Genomic DNA, 24501 nt, shown 5'->3' with positions numbered 1-24501 from the left:
GGAACAGGATCAGATCAAACTATTTCCCTCAGGGGAGAAGAAGTGGAGGTTGTTGATGAATATAGATGCCTCAATGTTCATCTGAACAGGTCAATCTGTTGTGTCTTCATGAGACGGTCTTGGGAAAACAGCGTCTTCAGCCAGAGGCTTCTTCAATGGAACTGTGGGAAACAAGTCTTTGCTATAAAGCAGCATGTTGAGGCTATTAAAATCAGAATGCTTAAATATGCATTTGATCACATCCTAATCATTTGAAAATCAATATGAAGAGATATTTGCAAAATGGCATTTGAGCCTCTGATTAGACTATCTGGCATAATGATTCACAACGATTCGTTTTGGACGTTTCATTTAATTTCAGTTTTACAAATGTACAGTACAGATAGAAGTAAAATAATGACATGGTGAAATGGCATAGATCATTACTGCACATTGATAAAACACACACACACAGCGATGGAGAGACGTATTTCTTCCCCGTCAGGTTTGCTCTCTGTATTTTATGTTGGTTTCATTTTAGCGTGGAGAAATGGACCATCATCCCAAAAATCTAAAAATCAAAGTTCCAGTTTGGATTGGATTGGATCAAGTTACTCATTTCCCCCACAGTGACTCTTATGGTATCACTGTAATGTTTTGGCAGATTTCTGCGAGTATGGAATAAGTGCAGAATATGCAATAATGTCAGGATATGATTATGATAAGGAAACCTGTAACCGGATCACTTCTGGATGTCCACAGTGGATCAAACTGCAAGCAAACTAAACCTTTTACTGATAAATCACTTTGACTTTAATCTCTTTAGTTTTAGGTTTAAAAGCTCTTGAACCAAACGCATCTTCACTTCCTAATGGAGCCTCCAACATCCCAGTGGGGGACCACCACTCTACCCAGACCTGACGCCTCTTCTAACAGTTAAGGATGAGTTAAGCAACAAAACGGCAGCATGTGAAGCATGTGAAGGTCGTTCCACCAGGCAGCGGCTAAAAGAATGAAGTGTCTGCAGAGAAGGCCCCCGCCAGCCTGAACTCATCCTTCATCAGCACGCAGAAGAGCCGCTGAGGCAGAGCCTTGGAGTACGGAGCAGGTCGGGGAACACACGTCCTCAGCAGGATCTCCCGGCCCGCAGGAGGAGGGAAGTCTGGGATCTTCCTGCTTTCAGCAGCTGGTTCCAGATTGTCGTCCACTGGAGCCAAAAGAGCCGCCTGAGGAACAGAGGAAACGGTCTGCAACTGGGAACCAGTGGAGGATCAAGGCTGAACTGGTAGAAAACTATCAGTGTAAAAGAGAATTCATGTGTAGTTAGCGCTTAGGTCACAATTAAGTGTTTCATATCAGTTGATCTAGATAATTATTGATTATAGTTTTTTGTTTTAAATATCTGAAATACTGTCAATCTGGTGGATAACATTTTTTATTTCTATTTATTTATTTTTATTGAAGCAGTTATGAGGAATAGTGGAGAAAACTGAAACTGCTGCAAGTTGTTGCTAGGTAACCAAAGAGTGAGTTGATGCATCGCTAGCTGTGAGAGGTTTAGCTGCGAAAGCCTTTCCTCTGCCTACATCTCCCAGAATGCTGTGGGGTTCTGGACCAGAGTTCAGTGAATATTCTATGTATTGAATATTCTATCAGATGTATCATCTGTTAATATTGCGATATATATTGTTACTGATTTATTTTAACATTAGTTTTGTTTTATTCGTTGGTTTTCGTCTGTTTGCTGCAGCTGATTTTATGCTGGTCGATGTCTAAACAGCAGCAAAAGAAATAAAAAGAAAATTACAATAAAAGAAAATGGTCTCAAAATTATTGTTTATCGCCAAATTACTGGGACAATTTAAAATGACTGGGCCTGGTTGTTGCTACATCAATGTGGCCGGCCTACTTGGATGCTGGATTTAGTTTGTATTGCAAACTGTTTGTAATGCAGTAAAGATGCTGCCAGACGTCTGGACCTGCTTCAGACCAGAACCAGATCTGTTCTGGGCAGCCAGCCTCTCTGTGGCTCCACTAACAGAACATGTGGAAAGGAATGAAATATGTTTATGTCATGTTTATGGTTACAAATACAGTTATACAATCAATGGAAGTACTAACATGGTTAGAAAATGTGTGTGTGTTAGCAGCTGCTTACCCGCTGAGCGTTAATAAACAGTCTGTGGATGATTCTGCCGATGCGAGCCTGTCCAGCTCCAAGCACCACCACCTCAGGCTCCTCCAGCAGCGAGGTCACAAACCTTCAAAACACACACGCACACACACACACACCCACACGCTAAATGCCCAGCAGGAGCTTCCTGTCCGGATCCATGACGACGGTTTGGAATGAGCTCAGCTTCAAACTGAGCTGAACTTACTTCTCTAGTTCCTCTGCAGCTTCACCGTTCTCCTCTTCCTCATCGACAGCAAACTTGGCCTTGAGAGAGCGAGCTTCGGCGATGACCGTCTCCATGGTGACCAACTGGTTAATAAAATCCTGTGTAGAGAGAAAAGTGCTGTCATAACAGTAGCATAGAGAAGTCAACAGGACACACATTATTCTCTAGTTCATCAACAAGTTAGAGCAGCTCTGAGGTCTGGTCTTTGACTGGGCCATTGCAACACCTTGTGTCTCAGTTTATCCTACCAGTCTGTGGATGTTTTGCTGCAGTTTGGAATCACTGAGGTTAACATGCAGTTATTAATCCCTGTGGATTTGTTTCTTTAAATAACACACTATCACATTTATTCTAAATCAGATTACGTTTAAGATTATTATCATGTTCTACAGTCATTATCAGAGCTCAACACAAATGTGTTCCAGAATCCAACATAATCCACTAAAGCAATTCTAGCCAATAAACTAAAAGAAAATGTTACATTTCTCAATGTACGGATGAAGAATGGCTTTTATTTTGATAAGCAGGAAGTGTGCTTGTAGCGACGCAGCGAGCTAGGTTCTTATTTTGCTCTTAAACAACCTGAAGTTCAGAGTCAACTCTGCATCTCTCACACAGTCTGTTATAAACCATCAACATTCTGATGAAAATATCCTTTATTAATCTTATTTAATATTTACATTTTCTCAGATGCTGAATCTGGGATTTTTATTATCCGTACACCATAAACGTCAACATTACAATAAATAAAGGCTTGAAATATTTCACTCTATGTGAATATTGTACAGGAGTTTCAAAAAATGTCAAACTTTGTTTTGCAATATTCTACCTGGAGAAAAATGATGATTAAAAATTGCTTTGCTTTTTATTTGCCCTTTTACTGAAGTCCAGAACAGGAAGTACTGACCTCCAGCTTCTTGTAGTCGTAGTTAGCCGAGTGCAGCAGTTTGTTGGCTTGACTCGCAGCTTGCTGAATGCTTTTCTCAACTGATGGAATGTTTTCTACCGACTCTGTTGGAGAAATATACAGAAAGCAAAGTTAGAATAAAGGTTATTAAAGGGCCTAACTTTAATAAAACACTTCAACTTGTGCAGCAAACTGAAGTTGTTGTTGATCTCACTTCCAGAGTATCGGCTCTACTTGTGATTTGTGATTTTTTTTGCGTGTTTATGATGAAACTCTTTTGTGAAAGAGGCTGGTAAATGTAGATGTTGAGAAAACAGACATGAAGCCATCAAACAGGACTCACCTTCCTGCTTCAGTTTCATAATAGCAGCATGAAGCAGGCAGGGCAGCAGGTGATGGGCCAAGTCTCCAGGCTTCAGCATCGACAAATAATGCAACACCTAGATAAAAAAAAGATGACATATTCCTGTGATGAATTTTGTTATTATATCCGAAACTGAAATTTGGATTTTTGTGGTCTTGTTAAAGTCTTAAACCACTTAGAGAGTTATTTGGTGATTGAACTGAGGTGATGTTTCACTGGACTGAAACAGCTTGACGTGGTGTTGGAACCATCATCCCAGTTTTTAGCAGCTTAAATATTTTCCTAATATTTTGTAGTAAGATGTGATCACTTATGAATCATGCATTCCGTTTCCAGCTGATCGGGACCTTTTCTGCCTCCTTGGTGTCATCAAACAGCCTCTTCTGGCGCCGTGCCGGGGTCACCCTGGCCGTGTCCCACGCCTCCACCCACATGTTGCCGGGGATTTTCATTCTTGCACTAAGTTCTCCTCTGATGACAGTGGATCCCTTCTCGTCGACCACTTCTTCTTCTACATAATCCCTTGGAGAGTACCAGCGGACAAAGTCCTCCAAAACGCAGCCTGGGTTGGCTGCCTGGAAAGAAAAGGAGAAGGTCATCAGATTAAGTAAAAAAAAAAAAAAAAGATTGCTTCTGCTAATTCTCAGGTTATTTTTTTAAACCCTGAAAGAACAGTGGGTAAATAGATAAGTACAAATTTAAAACACCGTGTCCTGCTACTGCTGATATGAAGGTTCATATCTGTCCAATCAGAAAGAAGCTGAACAAGCTGAACCTTCCTGAAAGGAGAAACCTTTACTGTCTGAGACAAACATGAAGGCCAGACTGAAAGTCACCAAAGCAAACTTCTGGAATCAAGACAGAAGAGTCTTAGGCTATGTTCACACAACAGGTCTTAAAGGTGCAGTATTTAATGTTTATAATTTAAAAAAAAAGTTTTTTACATACATATTCCCCCAGAAAACCTGATAATCCTGGTGGTAGGGGGCGCTATCACCAGGTTTTAACATTTTAAAAAATATTAAAAGTTACAAAAATGTGGAGGTGCATGTTAAGGCATCATCATTTGGAAATAACAGCTTGTCAGGTGTGCACAATTTCTAACAAATGACCACTTGGCCGTTGGCCTCACACACTATTATTTACAAATTCATGATGCCAGGTTTGAAATAAAAATGTTTGTTTAAGTCATAAACACGGTGGGCTGCTGGTGGACTGCTCTAGCCACCAGCGTTAGTAGGTTTTCTGGGGGAAACCCTAAATACTGGTCGCATTACTGCCAAACAAAAATTAGAAATGTAAATGTAATCATCTGTCCAGAACAGAGGACATGTTTGGCGTAAACCAAACACAGCAGTCCAAAGAAACTGTGTGTGTGTGTGTGTGTGTGTGTGTGTGTGTGTGTGTGTGTGTGTGTGTGTGTGTGTGCTCTCCTCACCTTAAAGGACTCCATGTCAGAGAGCAGACATGCGCTCTGCATGCGAGCACGGAGGTGAGTCCCCTCAGCCGACGTGCCGAGCTTAGCCAGGACTTCTGACTGCTCCTCCAGCTGGTCCTCTGTCATGGGGGCCGGCTCCTGAAAACCACCGTCACACATTCTAGCTAGCACTCCAGAGGAGAAAGCAGAAGACCGGCAGAGGGAGGGCGTTACCTGGGTAACAGGGACATAGAGCAGCTCTGCAGAGTGCAGCAGGGTCATGTTGTTGTAGGGGTGCAGCCTGCCGTCCGCCTTCAGCTTGCTGCTGTCCTTTCCTGCTTCGCTGTGGGAAGACTCCATCTCCCCCTGGTCGCTCAGACACTCAAAGAACTCGTCCTCGCTGTCGCTCCAGGAGTCCCAGGATTTACCCTGCGGTGTTCCTCTGGTTGTGGACGCAGAAGCTCTTCCACCGGATACTTTGCGCTCTCTCTCTCCGTTTCCCTCCTGTGCCTTGCGAGCTTCATCTCTCGCCCTCTTCCTCTCTATGCAGCAGTTCAACATCTACCCACAGGCAAACAGCAAGTGTGTTCAGATTCACGTCAACCTAGACAGCTACAGGAGATCCTGGCCACAGCTAGAACCATAATGACTAACAAACGCTGGACAGTGAGTTACATCATCATCTACTATCACTAAGTGATTTCCCTTCTGGGTCCCTGGATATTGCTCACTTTTAAATTGTACAATTGTGCTATTTGCATGAACATTGCCAAAGTTATAACATTTGAATATGTTGTGTATTCTGAACGGGAATTTAAATTTTTTTTTAAAAAGTTTTTTAATGTTCCTTTCAGACTAATGCATCAATTCTATCGCTTCTGAATCATCTGCCATTGGTTCCAATAAAATTCATTTTTTAATAAGTTACTTTTGCAATTTAATGTGTTTTAATTTTTTTCATTTCCCTTGTTTTTAAACCCATTGAAATGCTCATATTGTATTATTTTCTAATCGGTGCTGAAAAGTAGGAGTTCAGTTCTGGTCGATCGCTGACCACCAATCTTTAAAAAGCCTGACCTGTCTGATTCAGACATTGATGTTTTGTCCTAAATGTTGATAAATATAGCAACATATCACTGAGTCGGCAACAGTGGAGTGGCTATTGTTAACTACAAACATGCAGACTTGACCTGGTGGGTCTGTTGGTCAGACTGTCACACAGAAGTCAAGATGGGCTTCACATGTACATATGGGATCATCACCAATCTCCCAAAATGAAGGAAATCAGGGCCAATTTATTGGTGCACCCAAAGTTAAAATCCATCAATGTGCATATACAGTGTGGGAAAAACAAACAAATGCCTTTTTGACAGATTTGCTCTAATTTGATTAAATATGAATGAAATGAAAGTCACTGTCAATTTCTGACACACACAGGTTTGAATTCAAACTTTTTTCCCCCAATACTGTAACGTGTTTGAGTTGTGGGTGAAAAAATGATGGGAGAAAACATAATAAAAAATGAGAAAAATGTTGGCCAAGTCTCTGACAATTAAATTAATAATGGATTTTTTTTAATGTAATTGTTTCCAATTACTTTTTCAAAAAAGGGAAATGTCATTTTTTAAATAATTATATTTAATGGAACAAATTTCTTCATATCTTTGCACGGCACTCAAAAGCTGTTTCGAGTGTCTAGGAATAATTGGTGTCAGATTGGTTGTAATAATTACCTGAAACTTTTGATGCAGAAGACAACAGCGGAGATCTGGAGATCCGCCTGTTAACCTGCAAATAAAACAATGGTGAAAGCACAAATTTAGATTTCCATAAGTATAATCTGAGTTACTTCAGCTGCTTGAGAAAAATCATTAACCTCATTGGCATGTTTACAATCATAACTGTCGAAAAATAAAATTAATTTAGGAGCATAATTGACCCAACTGTTCAACTTTCAATGACCAAACATAATAAAAAATAAATCAGTTTCAAGAAGAAACAGTTTATACCCACCCACATTTATTGATGGGTATAAGAGTATGAAGGGGGGAGAATAGAAAAGCACACCACACTTTTCAGATTGTATATTTCTAAAAAAAAAAATAATAATAATAATTTTTTTTACAAACTGTTCACCTCAGGATGTAAAAAAAAATCCAAGAGGTATGAATATTTTTGCTTGGCAGATTGACTTATTTTATAATTGAAATGTTTTCACACACAGTTGAAGAGAGCTAATTGAACATAATGCAAGAAATGTGTGGCTGTCTTGCTGACGTAATGCAAATCAACTAAAATCTCCAGTGACTGGTTTGGAGCTGTGCAGGTGAAGTGTGTGTTCAGCCACCCGTAGACGAGGTAGTTGTTTTCCCAGCGGTAGCGCAGCTCCAGGACAAACTCCTGCCAGAGGTGTGCGACAGCCGCCAGGCCACCGTAGCTGTAGTTGACCATGCAGAGACACAACGCCAGGCGGTAGGTCAGACTGTCACAGGGCGCCGACTTCAGCTGGAGGAACAGGTTCTGAAGAGAGGCAGGAAACAGGAAATGTCCTGCTTATTTAAAGGGACAGCTTCCTCGCAAATGAAACATTTACAGTGGCTTCTAATAAACTAAACTTGACTGGAGTGTTTGATAACTTGTCTCAAGCTGAAAGGACTATTTTTATAAAGTGGCCTGAGAAGACATTTGTTGTGAATTACCGCTATAGAAATAAAGTGAATTGAATGGAACTGATGATTTTGGGGCTGCATCTTCTGCTTAGAACAGCAGAACTGATGACTTAACATCCACATGTTAAATTTGCTCGAGAATCTCAGTTTTCTCCTAACTGTGTTTATGTGGAGCCTCGTTCTTTCTGATCAAACTCCACTGCTAAGGAGAAGGCGATGCTGGTTCAGAACGTGTTGGGGGTCAAACATACATCATCTGGGCTCTTCTCTTGCTCAGACGTCCTGCAGGAGTTTGCTTGTGTAGTTTTCTCTTTGTCTGATGACTTTTCCACCGCAGCATCAGGAAAGAGGTACTGAGAGGAAAAACAACATAATCCAGACAGAAACATGAATGTTAGAGGGAAAATAAACATTTTATCAGGCAGGAAAATGGTGACCTTGAACTACGAAATGCTGTAACATGTATGTGATGAAGGCCAGGCTGTGTATAAAGGATCAACTGTGTGGGTATTCCCCACATTCTAATCTTCCAATGAAATTCATGTCTAAGCTGTGCTGAATAAAACCCTGTGGCAGCCTAAACTTCTGAAGGCTATCTGTCTGATCTGGCCAGGTGTTGTGGACAACGTCCTGTAGATTTGTCTCTGTCCTCACATTGATTCATGTTCCATGTACCACAGAACGAGCTTGTAAGAGCAAAACGCACCAGGAGGATCGAGTTGAGCACGTCGACGTGAAGCGGTGACTCGTCGATGTGCCGGTGGCGGCGGATGCGCCTCCGGGCGCTGTGGACCATGCTGGACACGGACAGTTTGCTTAATGGGACCGGCGCTGCTGGCTCCGTCAGCTTAGACAAGGCGGAGCTGATGTCGCTGTTTTCTGCAGGGAACGATTACAGCTTACACTTATACATGTGTTGAAGGGGCAGGATTATGTATGTTCTTGACACATTGTGCCATTTTGTAGCACAATCAACCACATTCACTTCAGTTGTTAGAAAAATGCTGTACAAAGTCACATTTATTTTAAGTCACATTTGGAACAAACAAATATGGCTTAAAATAAATTTGACTTTGTAATTTAATGCCTTAAAATTGGGTCTCTGTCTCTTTAAAAACTCCTGCTGTTTCTGAACCTCTGCCTTCAGGAAGTCATCATAACACGGCTCCTCTATTAACCCTTTAACAACGTTTTTAGTTGCTCCTATAATGAGCTCAGCTGGTGCACAGTTCCACCAGGTGTTTGCTAACTGCTGCTGGCTAGTCTGAAGGAGCTGAGTGGGGCAGACACAGAGGAAGGGGTGCTTTGTGATGCTTTAGGTTAAGCATCACAACTCGAGTATTTTAAAGCAGCTCAGTTGAAAGCTCTGTAGCTCTGCAGTAAAGATTGGATTAACGCACTATAAATGTGGAGTCTTTAAAGTACAGTTTGTGAACTTTAGTTCATGTATTTGGTTTGTAAAGTCTCTAAAAAGTTGTAGTATTACGAAGTGGTTTTGCATTTACCCTGACCTAGTTACAGATGTTAAAGATTGGGTAAAATTTAAAACACCAACAGGAAGTAATCGTACCTCAGTAGCGGTGAGTCCAGACCTTCTGGATAACGTGAAGCATAGAACTAGCAACTGGTTTTTACAAGAGTAGAAGAAGCAAACTGACCCTGGCCTTCTTCTTCAGCGTTGCCTTTACCCAGGATCTCCTCTGCAGACTCCTTCCGACAGCAGAGTTTAAAGAACTCTGTGATAAAGTCTCCTACAAGGAAATGAAAGTCACACAGAACATTTAGATGACATTTTTGTAGTTCAAACGTATTCTGCTGAAACATACGGGGCCTGTTCCTACAACAAAGTTTAAAAACACCTGAAATAGTAGAGGTGTGAGTGGAAACAAGTGAGCCACCTACCCAGTAAGCACTGAAGGTTGTCAGCAGTCCGAACTCGAACGGACCAATGAGGAGCTTGGAGAGGGTCAAGGTCACTGTTGGATAGCAGGAGATGCGGTTGAACACATCTCACATGCTGGGCTATCAGTTAAATCCCTCCCAACAATCTACTGCTACTCAAACTTTTATGCAGTTTTTAGAACATTCTGGATATTTGAACAGAATGTAATAAACACCAACTTTGGTCCCCAACCCCCGGTCCGTGGACCAATTGGTACCGGGCCACGCAAGAATTAAATATTTCCGTTTTATGTATTATTTGAGTCTGGAGGATCTTTTATTTTGAAAATCCTTTAACCGGATTCTCTCGGTTACTTGCGCGCCAACACTGAGACCACAAGCAGCAAAATGAGTAAGAAACAGATCAGATGTCTTTGGAAAGTTTCCTTGCAATGGGGAAAAGGCCCAGAGAAGAAACAGGAGAATGGATTTATCCCAGACCGATAGGTGAGTCCCACATTACAAGCCGCTCTGCGTAACATGCGGCTAATGAGGCAAAAAAGCTTCAAGCTGCTTCGCCACGTAGAGACCAACAAGCTGTGGATAAAAGCAACACTTCGGGTGTCATTGTCTCCCATCAGCCCCAGATGGGACCGTCTCGTTGCAGAGAAACCAGCTCAGGGCTCCCGTTAGTCATTATCGTGAGTTAAAATTTTCCCGAAAGTAAAATGTTTTTGTGGCGCATCTGTATCTTATTTTGAAGGGATATGTAAACGTTACCATAGCGACCAGAGTCAGAGCGTTTGGGCAGTGGTCGAGAGGAGAGGAGTAGAGCTTGTGAGTCTTAAGTCTGGTTTAGATGGAAAAATTTAAGACTTGTAGGCCGATTCTCCAAACCTCTGTGACCACAGAGCTGATAAAAGTACAACAAGTTCGATCGGTTTGTGATCAGCCACAAGACAGGAGCAACACGAACCGATTCCAGTCACGAACATCCTGATTCCAGAGGATAATTCAGTAAAACCCCCAATATAGCGGGAATTTAGAATGACCAAACACGGATGACGATGTAGAAGCAATAGTGATAGTTTGTGGAGTCATTTTAAGAGATAAAAGACGTAACAAAAAGAAAAGACGGTGGATAAAAGACGACGGTAGCAGCCGCTCTATTTGCTGCACTATGATTTGCAGGTGAATATGTTTTTTCATAATTAACATTTTTAACTGAATAAGCAGAATAAACATGTATAATAATGACCTTTACATATAATAATAAACATTTCCACATATCATATCCGATATCCACCGGACTCACAGTTGTGCGATATGTCAGCTGTTTGGGATTCCCCTCTGTTCTTACGTCACMGCGCTTTYTGATTGGCTACCTGTCACATTCAGCAGGTTGTATTCTCGTTCCCAGTCAGGGAAAAACCCCACAGGCTGCGATAAAAAGGCCAAGGCAACCAAATTGGGTATATTCAGGATTTAGCGGGAACACCAACATGCAAAAACCTTATCTGACGGTTCACGCTCCCCCCACCCCTCCACCCCACCCGGGCCGCAGCAAAATTTCCAAGTCTTGGCCGGTCCACGATAATAAAAAGGTTGGGGACCACTGCTCTAAATTATGATAATGTTTCAAGATAATCAGTTCTCCAAGTGACAGCTGTTGTGCCATACAGGTTTGGGGAACTGTTAGAACTTAAAACACTCACCTGTACACATCGTTATCTACAACGATGCCCTCTGTGAGGTGAGGCCAGGTGGTTGCAAGATGAAGTTCACTTCAAAACAAAACGGGAAGAAAAAAAGTATTTATTTAAACTGACTTTTTTTTTCTTTTTACACATGAACACAGAACAAGCACAACATCATATCAAAAATCCAGATAGAATCTCATGCATGTGCAAAGGGAGACCTAGATGGCATAGAATGGTCATGTACTAAAGAATGACTTACTCACAACCGCTAAGCATAAAGAAACACATAATATGGGCCTGGATACCATATTTGGGTAATTGATTTATTTAAATAATTTTAAAAATGTCACAATTTCAGTGACTTAAAAAAAAAAGAAAATAAATGCTTGAGTTTCTGGGAGATTCTCTTAAATCCACACAAACTGGAGACATCCATTTGGGAACGGAATCTTTTAAAAAGTACTTCTGAAGGTTCTAAGATGTGACTATTTCTTGTTAGTCATTGACACATTTCATTTAATTATTCCTAAACATACATCCAAACTGTTTCTGGAGTGGGAAAAGCAGGGAACAATAAGCATCTGGAATACTCTTCCCAAAGATGAGGCTTCAAAAACAAACAGCACTTCAATAAAAAAAAAACATTTTTAATGCTAAACTATTGAATAAATTGACATAAGAGCTCAAAAACAGTGTCTATTTCTTTTAAATCTGTTATTCATGTTGTTCAACCATCAGACTGGAGGAAAACATTGTTCTATTCATTCATGTTTCCAGAGTTTCAGGAACTCCTGATCATTCATAGATCTTTAGAAATGTGAACGCTGACATTAACATTGGGGATGTCTGTTCTGCTGCTGCATGTTTAGCATTGAGATGATATTTTAGGATTGAAAAGCTTCACTGATAGGCTAACTCCTTTTAGCACAACAATAGTGTTTTGCAGCGTCCAATCAGATCGCTTTTGAAGCAGAAATGAACCCCCAAGAAGCGGCTTTGTCGTCCACTGCTGCTGCCTGTGGTTGTTGCTTGTGTGTCAGATTTATGAGTATACCAGAAACAAACAATACAAAGGTTCCAGATGTTCATATGGAAAATTAAAAATACAATTAAATGCATTAAAACACATTTTTATAACGTTAAAATTCTGTGTAATTAATTTCCTGAAATTAATTTGTCATTATAGACACGGTCCTAGTAAAACTGTAATCAGAACAATACATATGGTACTGTACTAAGAATATTCTGTACATATTAATTAGAGATGTGCCGATCAGGTTTTTTCCTGCCTATACCGATTCCAATCACCCATGAGGGCTGATCACCGATACCGATCACATAATTATATATTTTTTAATCATAAGCACCGGTTACATTATGTGGAAAAAGAAACCATAAATTCACCTTAATTTAGACAAAAACTTGTTTTTAATAACTTTTTCCAAGAAAAAAACAAAACGGGCATTGTGCAAATTTTCCGCCGCAACACGCAAACGTCCTCAATCACTCAGTGCGTTATAGTTCCACATCGCTTAGGATTTGTTGCTGTGCGTTTGCGCAGTGTSAAGGAAARAGGAGACCAGCTGCACAGGCAGGCTGCGAAATGAGATGCAGGTGATCGGTTTGTGTGATTGGCAACAAGGGACCGTGATCGGCGATCACCAATCATACACTTTTTCACGGAAATCGGCCGATTATGATCGGTGGCCGATCGATCGGCACACCTGTAATATTAATCATTATTTTGTCTTAAATATTATTTAATACTCTCACAAAAAAAAAATGCTATTACCTGATTGGTTCCTCGCAGGCTCCAAAGGGAAGATTTCCAAACTCCACTCCTCCTACTTCACCGCCGAGCAGCGTATCAAAGTCTGACAGGAACAGAACCCAGCCAGCCAAAAACAGAACAAACGACACCTTTACTGGACAATGGCTCATCATCTGGGACACACTCTGTATCATGTGGGAGACAACCTCTGTGTTTTATATGTATTACAGCCAAAGAACAAAGATATAGAGTTATACATTCCAGATATAATGGGACACAGTGAGATCTTGGTGTGAATACCTGGTGGCTGCTGCGGCCATGAAGACTGCTGCCAGTCCTGCAGAATGTAGGTGTAGCGAATAGCGATGTCGACTGGAGGCAGAGGGAGCAGGTTACAGCCCTGAACCAAGACAGGAAGAACAGGAAGAGAAAAACTGAAAACCTGAACTTAACCTGGAATGGCTTTCTGTCTGTACACCAGTCTGGTGAAGATTTACTGTAACACCAGCCTGTCTGTTAGACTGGGGGGAGGGAGATTTCTACTAAAATGCCCAAAACATCTAACCGCTAGCCTTTTGATGTGGAGGAATCAATAGACATTGTAGCTGAGTAACTATCACTATTAAGTTTGACAATTGTGACGACATCATAATTCCACAGAATGATGTTCCTGTAGTTTATGGTCATATGATCTGTGATCATTTCCATCTTGGGTGGAAACCTTTCTAACTTGCACATGACTTTCTTTTCTTTTTTCTGTTTTGAGTTGATGTCTGCCTCGGCTGATTGGAGTTAAATTACACAGAACACTGGAGCTCATCCTCAAAAGAAAAGAAGAGCTTGGAGAAACAACAGAACTCAGCTGAAAATGGAACAAATGTTGCAGTTTCGGTCTCCAATCGAACCGACTCTACCTGACTATCAGGTGTGAAACTCTACCACCTTATCATAAGATACCACAAGTTCTTAAAAACATTTATGTTGGACAATTAGACAGCGCTCTTCCACTGACACACTGCTTTCCAATGAAAGTCCAGTTTGATGGTTTACCGTGCAGAACAAAGGAAAAGCAGGACCTCTAAAGTGGACAGCAGCACTAATAGGCCGTGCTGACAGAAGCTGATTGAAGCCGTTGAACTAAAAAGAAAAGAAAACTTTGCAGTGACAAAACTGTCAGTAATGTGGAATGATGGTGCCAGTGTGTGTATATTGTTTTCAGATAGTTTTTCTGCGATGTGTTTTGCTCCTCAGTACTCACTATTTTAGACTTAAAGACGTCCAGGAGGCCTGACAGGTGGTTGTACTGACTCGGCACCTTACGCAGATGGACGATCTCGAAGTCGGTGCGAACGCCGGGGCCTTGGCACTCGCCAGCATATATCCGCCTCCACTTCTGCTGGATCTGCACAAACATGGGGACCTGACTGGGCACACATGATGAAACAGAATGGTTTCAAGACACACTGCTTTGTACTGCTACAGAACCAGCTCAGTATTCATGTCATACAGATTATGCTTCACTGCCCTGTGCAGAAGTAGCTGATGTTTTTAGTAGCTACTTTTGAATAATCTTCACATGCTGACACATCTCTTTTATTTTGGAACTCTTCCCCAGATTGATGGACAGAAACAATTGCTTCTATCCATTGTTTCACCACAGATCTACAAGCTTTGGAGCAGCAACATGTCTACACCGCTGCTGTTATGGAGGCTTCTGCCAATCATCACTTAATCAAGTATCTTATCAGCAGAATCAGATTATTATACTGATTATACACATCAAACAAAGTAAAGGCAATAAACACCACAAAAAGGGATTTAAACATGAAAGGAGCTTAATTAGTTGTTATTAAAACTTTCCTATTTTAATCTTGTGGAAGCATCAGTGGTATAATGTTTGGTTTTGGCTCCCTCTTTGTTTAGTGCCTCATTAAGAAACAGCTTTTGTACAGTTTAGATCACTTTAGAACTTAGTACAGATCACATTCCTTTCATTATGTCCTGATAAATAAAACCTGGGACTATCAGGATGGACCATCTACCATATCTGCTCTCATTATTACTCCTGTGACTGGCAGTGTAAAGCAGCTCCTCACTGGGGGATAATGAAGCCTAACTCAATCTCTACCTACTATTTGAAAAGCAGAAGAAAAAACATTTTGACATTCAACTTGTATGTATATTGATTTGAAGTTCATTGGAGGTAAGAATGAGAAGACAAATTCCAATATGTCCAGGATGAGCTGACAGAGGGACTCACCAGCCGCTGTTGGACAGAGACATGGAGACGGAGCTGAGCAGCAGGTTGCATTTGGACTCGCTGATGATGGCTTCACAGTTCGCCCCAGGGCTGATGACCACAAACTCCCGCAGGCCGTACCTGCCAACATAACAAGGAACAGAATGCTGTGCTTCCAGTCAGATTTAAATAAATATCTATTTTCAATTAAACGTCTGGAAAAAGTGTAAAACATGGTTTCTAGATGTAAATTGAAGATGTTCTAAGACCTTTTTAGGATAAGAAAAAAATATATTGCAAGGTTTAAAAACATATTTTACTTACTTAAGTTAGATTTAACTTGCACAATAACTAATGCATAACATAAGTGAAAAAGAACCAAACAGCAAGGTTAAATTGAAAATCTTCAGGTCTGTTCTGACACTGAATCAATCAATCAAATTTTATTTGTATAGCACATTTCAGCAGCAAGGCAAGTGCTTTACATAATAAAAAATAAACATGTGACATTGAATAAACAGTAAGAAAGAGAAAGAGATTTTGAAAAAAAAAAGATAAAAAAGATAAAAACATTAAAACCCGCACCCCTTTTCAACCAGGGGGACGACACCCGCACCCCTGTCCTTATCTGGGACTTCAGTCAAAAACGCCATTTGACAAGGACTCCAACCTCTAGGTTTTTAGTTGAGACGTTGTCAACTGGGACTCTAAACCCCGTAGGAGTTTAGTTAAACGTAAACAGTGAGAAAGAGGAATAAAAAGAAATTAATAAATAGATAAAAAGTAAAGATAAAAACATTAACAACATTGAAGACATCAAAACCCACACTCTAACCCTAATTTAGCCATAAGCAACTCTAAACAGGTGGGTTTTAAGTTGAGATTTAAAGGCACCCAATGTTTCAGCTGTTTTACAGTTTTCTGGAAGTTTGTTCCAAATTTGTGGTGCATAGAAACTGAATGCTGCTTCTCCTAGTTTGGTTCTGGTTCTGGGGATGCAGAGCAGACCAGAATCAGAAGATCTGAGGGGTCTAGACGGTTGGTACAGTAATAACAGATCTTCCTACAATATACAGAACCTTTCATAACTGTTACTGATGGTGAAAATTTCCTGGTTTCAAATCAAATCCCATTAAGTATTCAGTGGAAGTGGTTGTAGATAAAATGCAGCAGTTAGGAGCAGAACTCTTCCATGGTAAAGTCCATAAATTCCCTCAAACTGTGATTATTTATCAGAATTATTGCTCCCCTAATCCTGTGTGAAAATCAGCAGATAGTGAGACAACACTAGCTCTTCCACCATCTTAGTGACAGGTTCCACTGTTCCCTTGAGCAACACAAACTGTAATAAGCTTGAATGACATGCAAAGGGCCCACTGCTGCATATGAGTGACTGCAGTCAAACTTGGCACACCTGCTTTATTCCTGCACAAACCTACAAGTTCCCACTGAGATTATACATCAAGAAAGTCTTTGTTGACACAGTAGGGTAGATTCATCTGAACTGCAGACACAGGTAACCAAATCAAACATGGGATCAGGGGGAGGAGGACGCGGTTCCCTATTTTCAGCATTAACAGTGACACTTCTGCAGCTTCACGCATTAAAACTGGTCCAATGGGACGGATGTTCTGTCATTAACCAACCAGCTTCCACCTAGCTAATCATTTTTCAGAACCTAGAAATTTTGAACAGCCTGGTTAACATCGTTTTTTGCTGGATTAAGGAAACATATGCTGTGCTTCCACTGGACGAGTGACTGGTGCTACTGGAATGCGTGAGGAATATTGTCGTATTTCTATATGGGTTAAATGATCATTCATTTTTCTGAATAACATGCAGAATGGAATACTGTAAACGCACCATCTGACCAGGCAGTGGGCTCGAGGAGGGAAGTCGTTGTGCATACACAGAAGATCTTGCATCGCCAAAGGTAAGGTATCTGAACAGAGGAGAGGAAAATATGAGACAACACTCATTAACACACAAAGGAATATAACTACTAATCTTCTGAAATGGTCCCCGAAAGAAATTATTTTCTCATTTGATTAACTTCCAATTACTTTGCTTAAAGTGACCTGAGACAAGTGAAAAAAACAATTCAGCTGAAATTAGATGGTAAAAATTGTTACTGAAGAAAATAAAATATCCATTGCTGGATCCAAATTAGTTTAAATGGTTTTATGATCTTTTTGCTGAATTTGCTGGAATATCAAAATGATTTAATAATGTATATGTTTTTGGTGTTTTTGATGGTTTTGGTTTCGTGTTTCACAAAAACTCTTAGGTTTATGTGTTAGATCAATTTCAACCTGTGGATCTCCATAACTTTGTGTTTATTTTGACAGAGAAAATAGTAGATCAGTTGAAGTTAGAAACATAAACAAGAAACAAGGTCATGAGAAGGTTTATAGTGAAAATGCATTCAGTTTTCAGCCATATTGGAAAATGGCCGTACCCTCTTCACTCTTCCCATTCTCCTTTTTACAATCTTCTTTCAGAAAGTGATGGGTGATGTAGAACTTAAAGTCAGCAAAGTGAATATCAAGAGACTGCTCTCCCCAGCTGCCATTAATGTATGCACCCTGTGAACACATGGCATCAAACAGTTATTCATAATCCATGATTAACTGTCATCATTCACAACCCCATGCGAATGGACTGAAGCTGGTCACCTTTTCTGGAGATGTTTTTTCCACGTAGTTTTCAGTCAGCTTCCACTCATTCAGCACTTCCTCAACTCTGGACACAAACCTTGAAACAAAAAATAGAGTTTTTTGCTTTGAGGCAGGAATGAGTCACACCGTCTAGCTGTGTCATGTGTCCATCCTCAATTCTCCAACACAGAAAGTCCAAAAGCTTACTATGACATTGAATAATTCTAATTTAGTTCATTAAATACAACTATCTTTAAAAGCAATAAATACAACAAATACATAAACAATTTGAAACTGTTAAACAAAATATTCTCCAGCTGGTAGGTTAAGTGGTGGTTCAATTAGAAGCATTGTAAGAAAACCAGGAGGGTCGGTGTAAGGAAGTATAAACAAAATCTCCAAGGAGCAAGACTTTAAATTAACCAAAAAAACAAAAAGTAAAAGAAAAATAGAAACATCATTTCTATCCAAAGAGGAGAAAACAGTTCCAGTGGGTTAAAAAGAAGCAACCATGGACTGGAGCGAAGTAAGATCCAGGGATGAGACCTGAATCTGGATTGGCTGGAACCATCCTAAAGAAACAAGTACTTTCCACAGGCTGCATGTCAAGTAGGGCAGCAGGCAGAAATGCACAGAACTCTCTTTCCATCTGTCTGGACTTACTTTGGTGAGGATGATGTTTTCTCAAGCTGACAATGCATCTTTCCACTGAGCAAATATTGTTAAATCTTCTCTTCAAGACAGGAAGATCAGATCAATTCCAGCAACGAGTCCTAACATCAATCCAATGGAAAATGTAGGGGAAAAAATATAAAAGAAAAAGGCACCTAGCAAGACTATGTTCGGCTAAGCTGACCTGTCAACTGCCAAGAAACAGCAGCTGACAGGGCATTGATATTTGAATAAATGTTCAAATATCAATGTTATTTTGTGACATACACTTTACCTTCACAAACCTAGACTTTTGAAGTCATTGTGGCATTTATTAATGTCTCATTTCAAGTATTTTATTTCTTCCACCCCCTGTGAGGAAACGACAACTCTGCATTTTTTCTAAGGAACAGCTGCTTCAACCAGGACAAGCATTTTATAATTTTATGGTAGATATTTTTAGACACACGTGTTCAAATATTATCGCTTGAATGTGTGTAAGCCTAATGATGACAACACAAAGACAAAAAGGGCCAACCAATAACTAAATATCCACACTGTCGGTCCTCCATTAGGCTTTGAAACAGGAGCTAAGGTTTGCTTTTGCTTACCGCTCCCATTCGGACGCGGTGGTAAAGTCTGTTATCTCAAAAACCTCCGACTCGGGCTGCAAGACAGAAGGGAGACATGTTCAACATATGTTCTGTTTTAATTCCAAAAACCTAAGCAAATAAACTTACATCGTTGTCAGCAGCCATGTTGAAATACAGTTTTGTTATTCCGTTTTTTTCTTCTTGTCGGTCTTTGGCAACTAAACCTTGCGTCAGTGCAATGCTGCCCCCTTGTGGGAGCAGATGAGGGCAACACGAAAAAAATATCGGCATTTAAACATATAGGTGAAAATATTCACATGGAGCCTGAAATAAATGTACTGAAAACGTTGTTTTGAAAGTGAAAGAAAAATCGGTTGTAAAAAAAAAAAGAATAATTAAAATAACAAATTTTTCACTCTGATTTGTGTTTTAATCCTAATAATTGGGATTAAAATATATTTCTATATTCAATATTTATATTTAGTGTCGTTTTAAGATGCCTTCGTTTTAGCCCCACATTGTATAAAGGAGTCATTTAAACATTCTATCTGATTGTACATGAACTAGATTTCTGTCTTGAAAACAGTCTTGTTTTGACGTTAATTTTTTAAATGGACAATTCAAATAAACTGAATTTGAATTTTGAATTCTATTATATTCTATTTAAGAACTAGTGTGATATGCAGCACTCATAGACATGAATATTACATGTAGAACTGAGGTAGCGACTCAGCTCTACATTCATTTCCATATTTGTATGTATAAGGTATTAGATTTATAAGAATTCTAATAAAAACTTCTGTGACAGACAGCACCCTATCCCGGATGTACGCCGCCTGCCACCCAATGCCTGCTGAATACCAGTTGACTGCAAGAATTGTCGCTTAAAAAGTCGCTTCTGCCTCTTCCTTCAGTCCAATTGATGGCGCTCGAGGGACAGGAAAAAGACGACGGCATCAGAAGTATTACCCACAATGCACCGGGTCACAGTGAGAGCGCGCTGATAGTTGATAGGGGAACGGAAGATACACTGTTGCGTATGAAAGTAGACTAATGCATGGATGTACCCATATTGCAGCGTCCTTGAACTGTTCACCCGCTTCTCCGTTTCTATTCGACAACCTGCAAGGTGTTGGAACACCGACATGGCTCCATATAACCTACTGACGGCCACCGTTAGCCTCATGGCTAGGTCATTCAGTGCATTCTACACAAACACGCCTGCAAGGTAGCGAACAGCATGGCTTCCGTTAGACTGATGTTTGTGCTTAGCTATAACAATATAGTGTTTACCTTCAGTTTATAGATTCTAACGTATTTGCAAAAGTTTAAACGTCTGCTGCAGCTTTTAGTTTTTATCATTTTTGATGCACCGTCTTGACAGAATATGTCATGACATATATATAAATAAGTATCATGATACATATTTATAATCCAGTGATAGTTCTGTGTTAAACTACTACTACATCTTAAAGGATTTATTGTTAAGGTTTAGAAAAGGAGGAAGCGGCTTTCAGGGTCAGAAGTTCAGATCCATTCATCATAGACATTCTGCTCTTTTCCAACAGAAAATTAACAAACTGTTTTTCAAAAATATGCAGAGTTGTCAATTTTTCTTGGATTTTTTTTTTTCTAACCTACACAGGTTCAAAACTCTGCGTACTGGCTCAAACACTCGGTTGTAAACTGAATTTAAAAATAAGATACATTTTCTTACATAAAGTGAGATCAAACTTGTCCTGTTTTAGGTCAGTCAAAAGTGATTTTGATTTGCTAAGTGCCAGAATACTGAAATAATTATTTTTTGAAAGTTTTTTTTATACGTATAGGCCTATATATAATCTTTTTTATTTTCTCACCGCTTCTTTATTTATAATCTTTTCTCAATTTTTTCTAAGACTTCTGCACTGCTAAACCATTTGGAAAGTTCAGATGATGATGTCATGGCTTTGTAAGCTTCTGATAGGTTATTTCACAACACCTTGTAGATGTATTATTTTTGCCTGAAAACACCATCCTATCTGAGGCTGCAGCACAATATGCTGCAGACATATGATTATTGCAATATTAGTGTATGCAATATTTATAGTGCAAATGACTGTTTGGATTGCAGACAAATATATTCCAAGTATTATGAACTTTCATATTTCATGCTAATCTAATATTGAACCTGTGAAGAAAATAGGCAAATGTCTCAACTGATGTCATTAATAATATTTAACAGTATTGTCGCTAGATTTTCTAATATTGTGCAGCCCTTGTTCTTACTGAAGTACAGAGGTGGGAGCTGTGGGGAGGGGTTTGTCAGAACCACATGCTGCAGACATCTGTGTTCCAGACCATCATGAAGTGGTGACACAGTGAACCTACTGTGGTTTTCAGTGGTGATATTGGAATCTGCTGTTTTGGGAAAAAGCTCCAAAGGTTCTTCTCAACCTTTGTAAATATGCAGTTCTCCTTCACAGGTCTGGTGTTAAACAAATCTTTTGTTAATTTGGCCAAAGAAGATGAAAGGTCTTTCTGAAAGCCATTGAAGGCCAGATTTATCCCCATTCATGCTTATGGTTATTGGAGGGACGTTTCTGACGGAAACTACTGGTTGTTTCTTGAAATGTTTGTGACAGAATGAGGGGGCAGGAGCCTGATGTGTAAAATGTGAATGAATGTCTGTTGCTGTTTTCAGATGCACCAGTATCGTCTGCAGTGCAAATATCAACCCAGTGAAATATCTGACCTCGCAGACCAGCGGCCCACCAAAGAGACCTCTAAACGGATACATGAGATACGTTCTCCAGCAAAAACCAGTCGTGAGCAGTGAAAACCCAGGTAACCAGCAGCTCTGACCTTTTAAGAGGAAAATGTCAACATTGCAATTGATCGACCCTTATTTTCTTATTTTTGGGCGATCGGTTGATACTAGCGTGTAAAAAACCCAGCCTGATTTTATCTTCTTCCACAAAGCTCTGAAAATCAGCCACTATCTATATTATCCTGCAGGTCATTTCAAGGTGTGGAGCGTGTCACCCAATGGGGGGCGCCAGAGCTCTTGAGTTTGAACTTTGTGAGATGAAGAAAAAAAAGTATTAGTGGACATTTTACCAACCTGACATGATAGATTTTGTTTACATCCAGAAATTTGGCGTCTGTGCGCATTGCTGGAGTGTGTTTGTGGTGTGTTTCAGTTCAGTTAAAAAACAAAAAAAGGCGAGACACATACACACACACACACCAATTCTGACAAATCATCAGTAGAGCAGGAGTTTAAATGAGCTAATCAATCACTGCCGTGTTCAGACAGTCACTTATTAATAATGGCAAAATAAACATCAAGCCTAAAAACACGATACTGCAACGGACTGAATGTCCGTTGTGTGGGAAATGTTTACGTGTTGAATACTCACAAGAGAGGCTTTGTTGTCAGTCAGTTGCTACGGCAACAAGTCTGTGTGCAGCACAGCCGACACATAGAGTGAGAAAAACGAAGAATGCCAGTGGCTTTGAGTTGATGAGGCTTTTATAGATCAATGATTAGCTTGGAAACTGCAATCAGTCCATTCCTAATTTCCAGTGTTTTTTTTTGTTTGTTTTTTTTTTTACTCTTCACGGTCACTGTGGGCTTTAACTGGACACTTCCAGACCCAGCTGAGCTACGTTACAAACTCTGACAACTCGCCCTCTACTGGAAGAAGGAGAGTATCTGCTGAATAAGAAGAAAGCTTAACATTTCATCAGAACAAATCAGAAATCCACTTAGTCAGATCCATAATATTCCATTAAAAAGAGCGTGTACAGTATGTTTACTGTATCCCTGTAACTCGATTGGATAGCAGCAGCCTCTTCTGCTAATCTCCTGTCAAGCTGGGCTTAATAAGTCTTTGCTGAGAGGATTAGATTAGATGTTAATCCAGTTTTATCACAGCTCTGAACTTGTAATGGCAGACCCTGCAGATGTGAACCGATGTGTCTGTGTGATTTTTGAGTGTCCAGCTGTTACAGGACATCAGCATTTATTCAAATAAATACTGTTCCAGCTGTAAGATTACTACATTTTTTATTCTGTTGGGATTAATCTGAAGATGTTTGCTTAGATTAAAACTAAACTGACTTTGAATATAAAGGATTCTCACCAACGCTGTGGACCACGTTAGAGACGTCTAAAAGATTAGTCAGGTCACAATGAAGAACAATCACACTCAGTTCCTCATTCAGAAACTCAACATTTACATAATTATTAAAAATCATGATATTTTGAGAAAATAAAAAATGTGATTATTTCTAACCTGTAATGGATTAAAGTCTGTATCTGGTTCTTCTCAGTTAATTATTATAAAAAAGTACTTCATACATTATTTATTGAATGAATGGCTGTAACTATAAGGATATGAAGCAGACTAACAGTCCCTGCTAAGCAGCTAGCAAACAAACAGAAAGGCTGTCATTAAATGCAGGGTCAGTTCTGTCAGATTACAGTCAATGTAATATTGCAAGACAGAAGCCAAGGTCTTAGGAGCAGAGGTCCTTTTGACTGACAGGGTCACATAATCTATTTTTACCCATCAATTCTTAAAATGATAATAACATATTCAGTTGCATTTAATTTTTATTCGCTTTAATCATTATTGAACAAGCTGAACAGAGACTGCATCGTGTCATCACACATCAAGCAGATGAAGACATGCAACTTTTTCACCTCACTGACAAAAACCACAGAGTGGTGATGAACAGACAGTGAACCATGAAATGAAACGATTGCACTCTAATCACATGAACGATTCCGTCTGAACGAACTGTCTCACAACTTCCTCAAATTCTCAACCGAATATCTCAGGATTTGGATGTTGATCTGCTGCTGAACTGAAGACTGAAATTACAAGCACTACTTTGGGAAAAGTTTTGAAATCAGGTCATATTTCTCTCAATCAGAAGTCTGAACGAGATGCAGATTTAGTCCAGGTCAGAGATGATGCTTATGTGGGGAATTTTGGATTTTCAACTGTGTAACGTTGAATCTGTTTGCACCAATCAATCAATCAATCAAATTTTATTTGTATAGCACATTTCAGCAGCAAGGCATCTCAAAGTGCTTCACACAATCAAAACAAAAACAGAAACAAACAGTGAGAAAGAGAGAAAATTAAAAAATAAATAAAAATTAAAAAAAAAACAAACTCCCTTACCAGAGGACGCCGCCGTCCCACACAGAATTTAACTAACTTATAGTTAGAGGAGTCTGCCCTCCCGCGGACTTTAACTGGTTCCATTCCATTTCCA

The 24501-nt window shown here is 39.8% G+C and overlaps 2 protein-coding genes across 2 annotated transcripts in view; one reads left to right on the top strand and one right to left on the bottom strand.

Moving 5' to 3' along the window:
* Nucleotides 1-332: 332 nt before the first annotated feature.
* Nucleotides 333-19478, bottom strand: rab3gap1 (RAB3 GTPase activating protein subunit 1). The gene is made up of 24 exons (XM_008438173.2): nt 19378-19478; nt 19249-19304; nt 18005-18083; nt 17788-17914; nt 17193-17271; nt 15351-15470; nt 14349-14514; nt 13391-13490; nt 13112-13193; nt 11335-11403; nt 9641-9714; nt 9397-9489; nt 8445-8617; nt 7990-8091; nt 7417-7589; nt 6803-6857; nt 5304-5630; nt 5091-5228; nt 4000-4227; nt 3632-3728; nt 3289-3392; nt 2361-2479; nt 2138-2240; nt 333-1205 (listed from the first exon to the last, which is right to left on the bottom strand). The coding sequence occupies exons 1-24, from the start codon at nt 19393-19395 to the stop codon at nt 984-986; spliced, it is 2904 nt and encodes a 967-aa protein (XP_008436395.2). The 5' UTR covers nt 19396-19478; the 3' UTR covers nt 333-983.
* A 566-nt stretch (nt 19479-20044) lies between these two features.
* The window catches only part of tfam (transcription factor A, mitochondrial), an 8940-nt gene continuing 4483 nt past the window's right edge, over nt 20045-24501 (top strand). Inside the window, exons 1-2 of the mRNA XM_008438175.2 lie at nt 20045-20458; nt 21914-22056. Of these exons, the coding sequence (XP_008436397.1) occupies nt 20292-20458; nt 21914-22056 (310 nt within the window). The 5' untranslated portion in view covers nt 20045-20291. The remainder of the gene's footprint in view (nt 20459-21913; nt 22057-24501) is intronic.

The sequence above is a fragment of the Poecilia reticulata genome, linkage group LG19 (assembly GCF_000633615.1).
Source record: "Poecilia reticulata strain Guanapo linkage group LG19, Guppy_female_1.0+MT, whole genome shotgun sequence".
Lineage (NCBI taxonomy): Eukaryota > Metazoa > Chordata > Actinopteri > Cyprinodontiformes > Poeciliidae > Poecilia > Poecilia reticulata.
This window is presented reverse-complemented; position numbering and strand designations above follow the sequence as displayed.

Excerpts from the sequence above, each read along its gene's own strand:
- rab3gap1 (XM_008438173.2), bottom strand. Across the intron at positions 7,590-7,989 it reads AAGAGAAGAGCCCAGATGAT|AACCTGTTCCTCCAGCTGAA; the intron begins GTATGTTTGACC and ends GCCTCTCTTCAG. Across the intron at positions 5,631-6,802 it reads TTCTGCATCAAAAGTTTCAG|ATGTTGAACTGCTGCATAGA; the intron begins GTAATTATTACA and ends GCCTGTGGGTAG.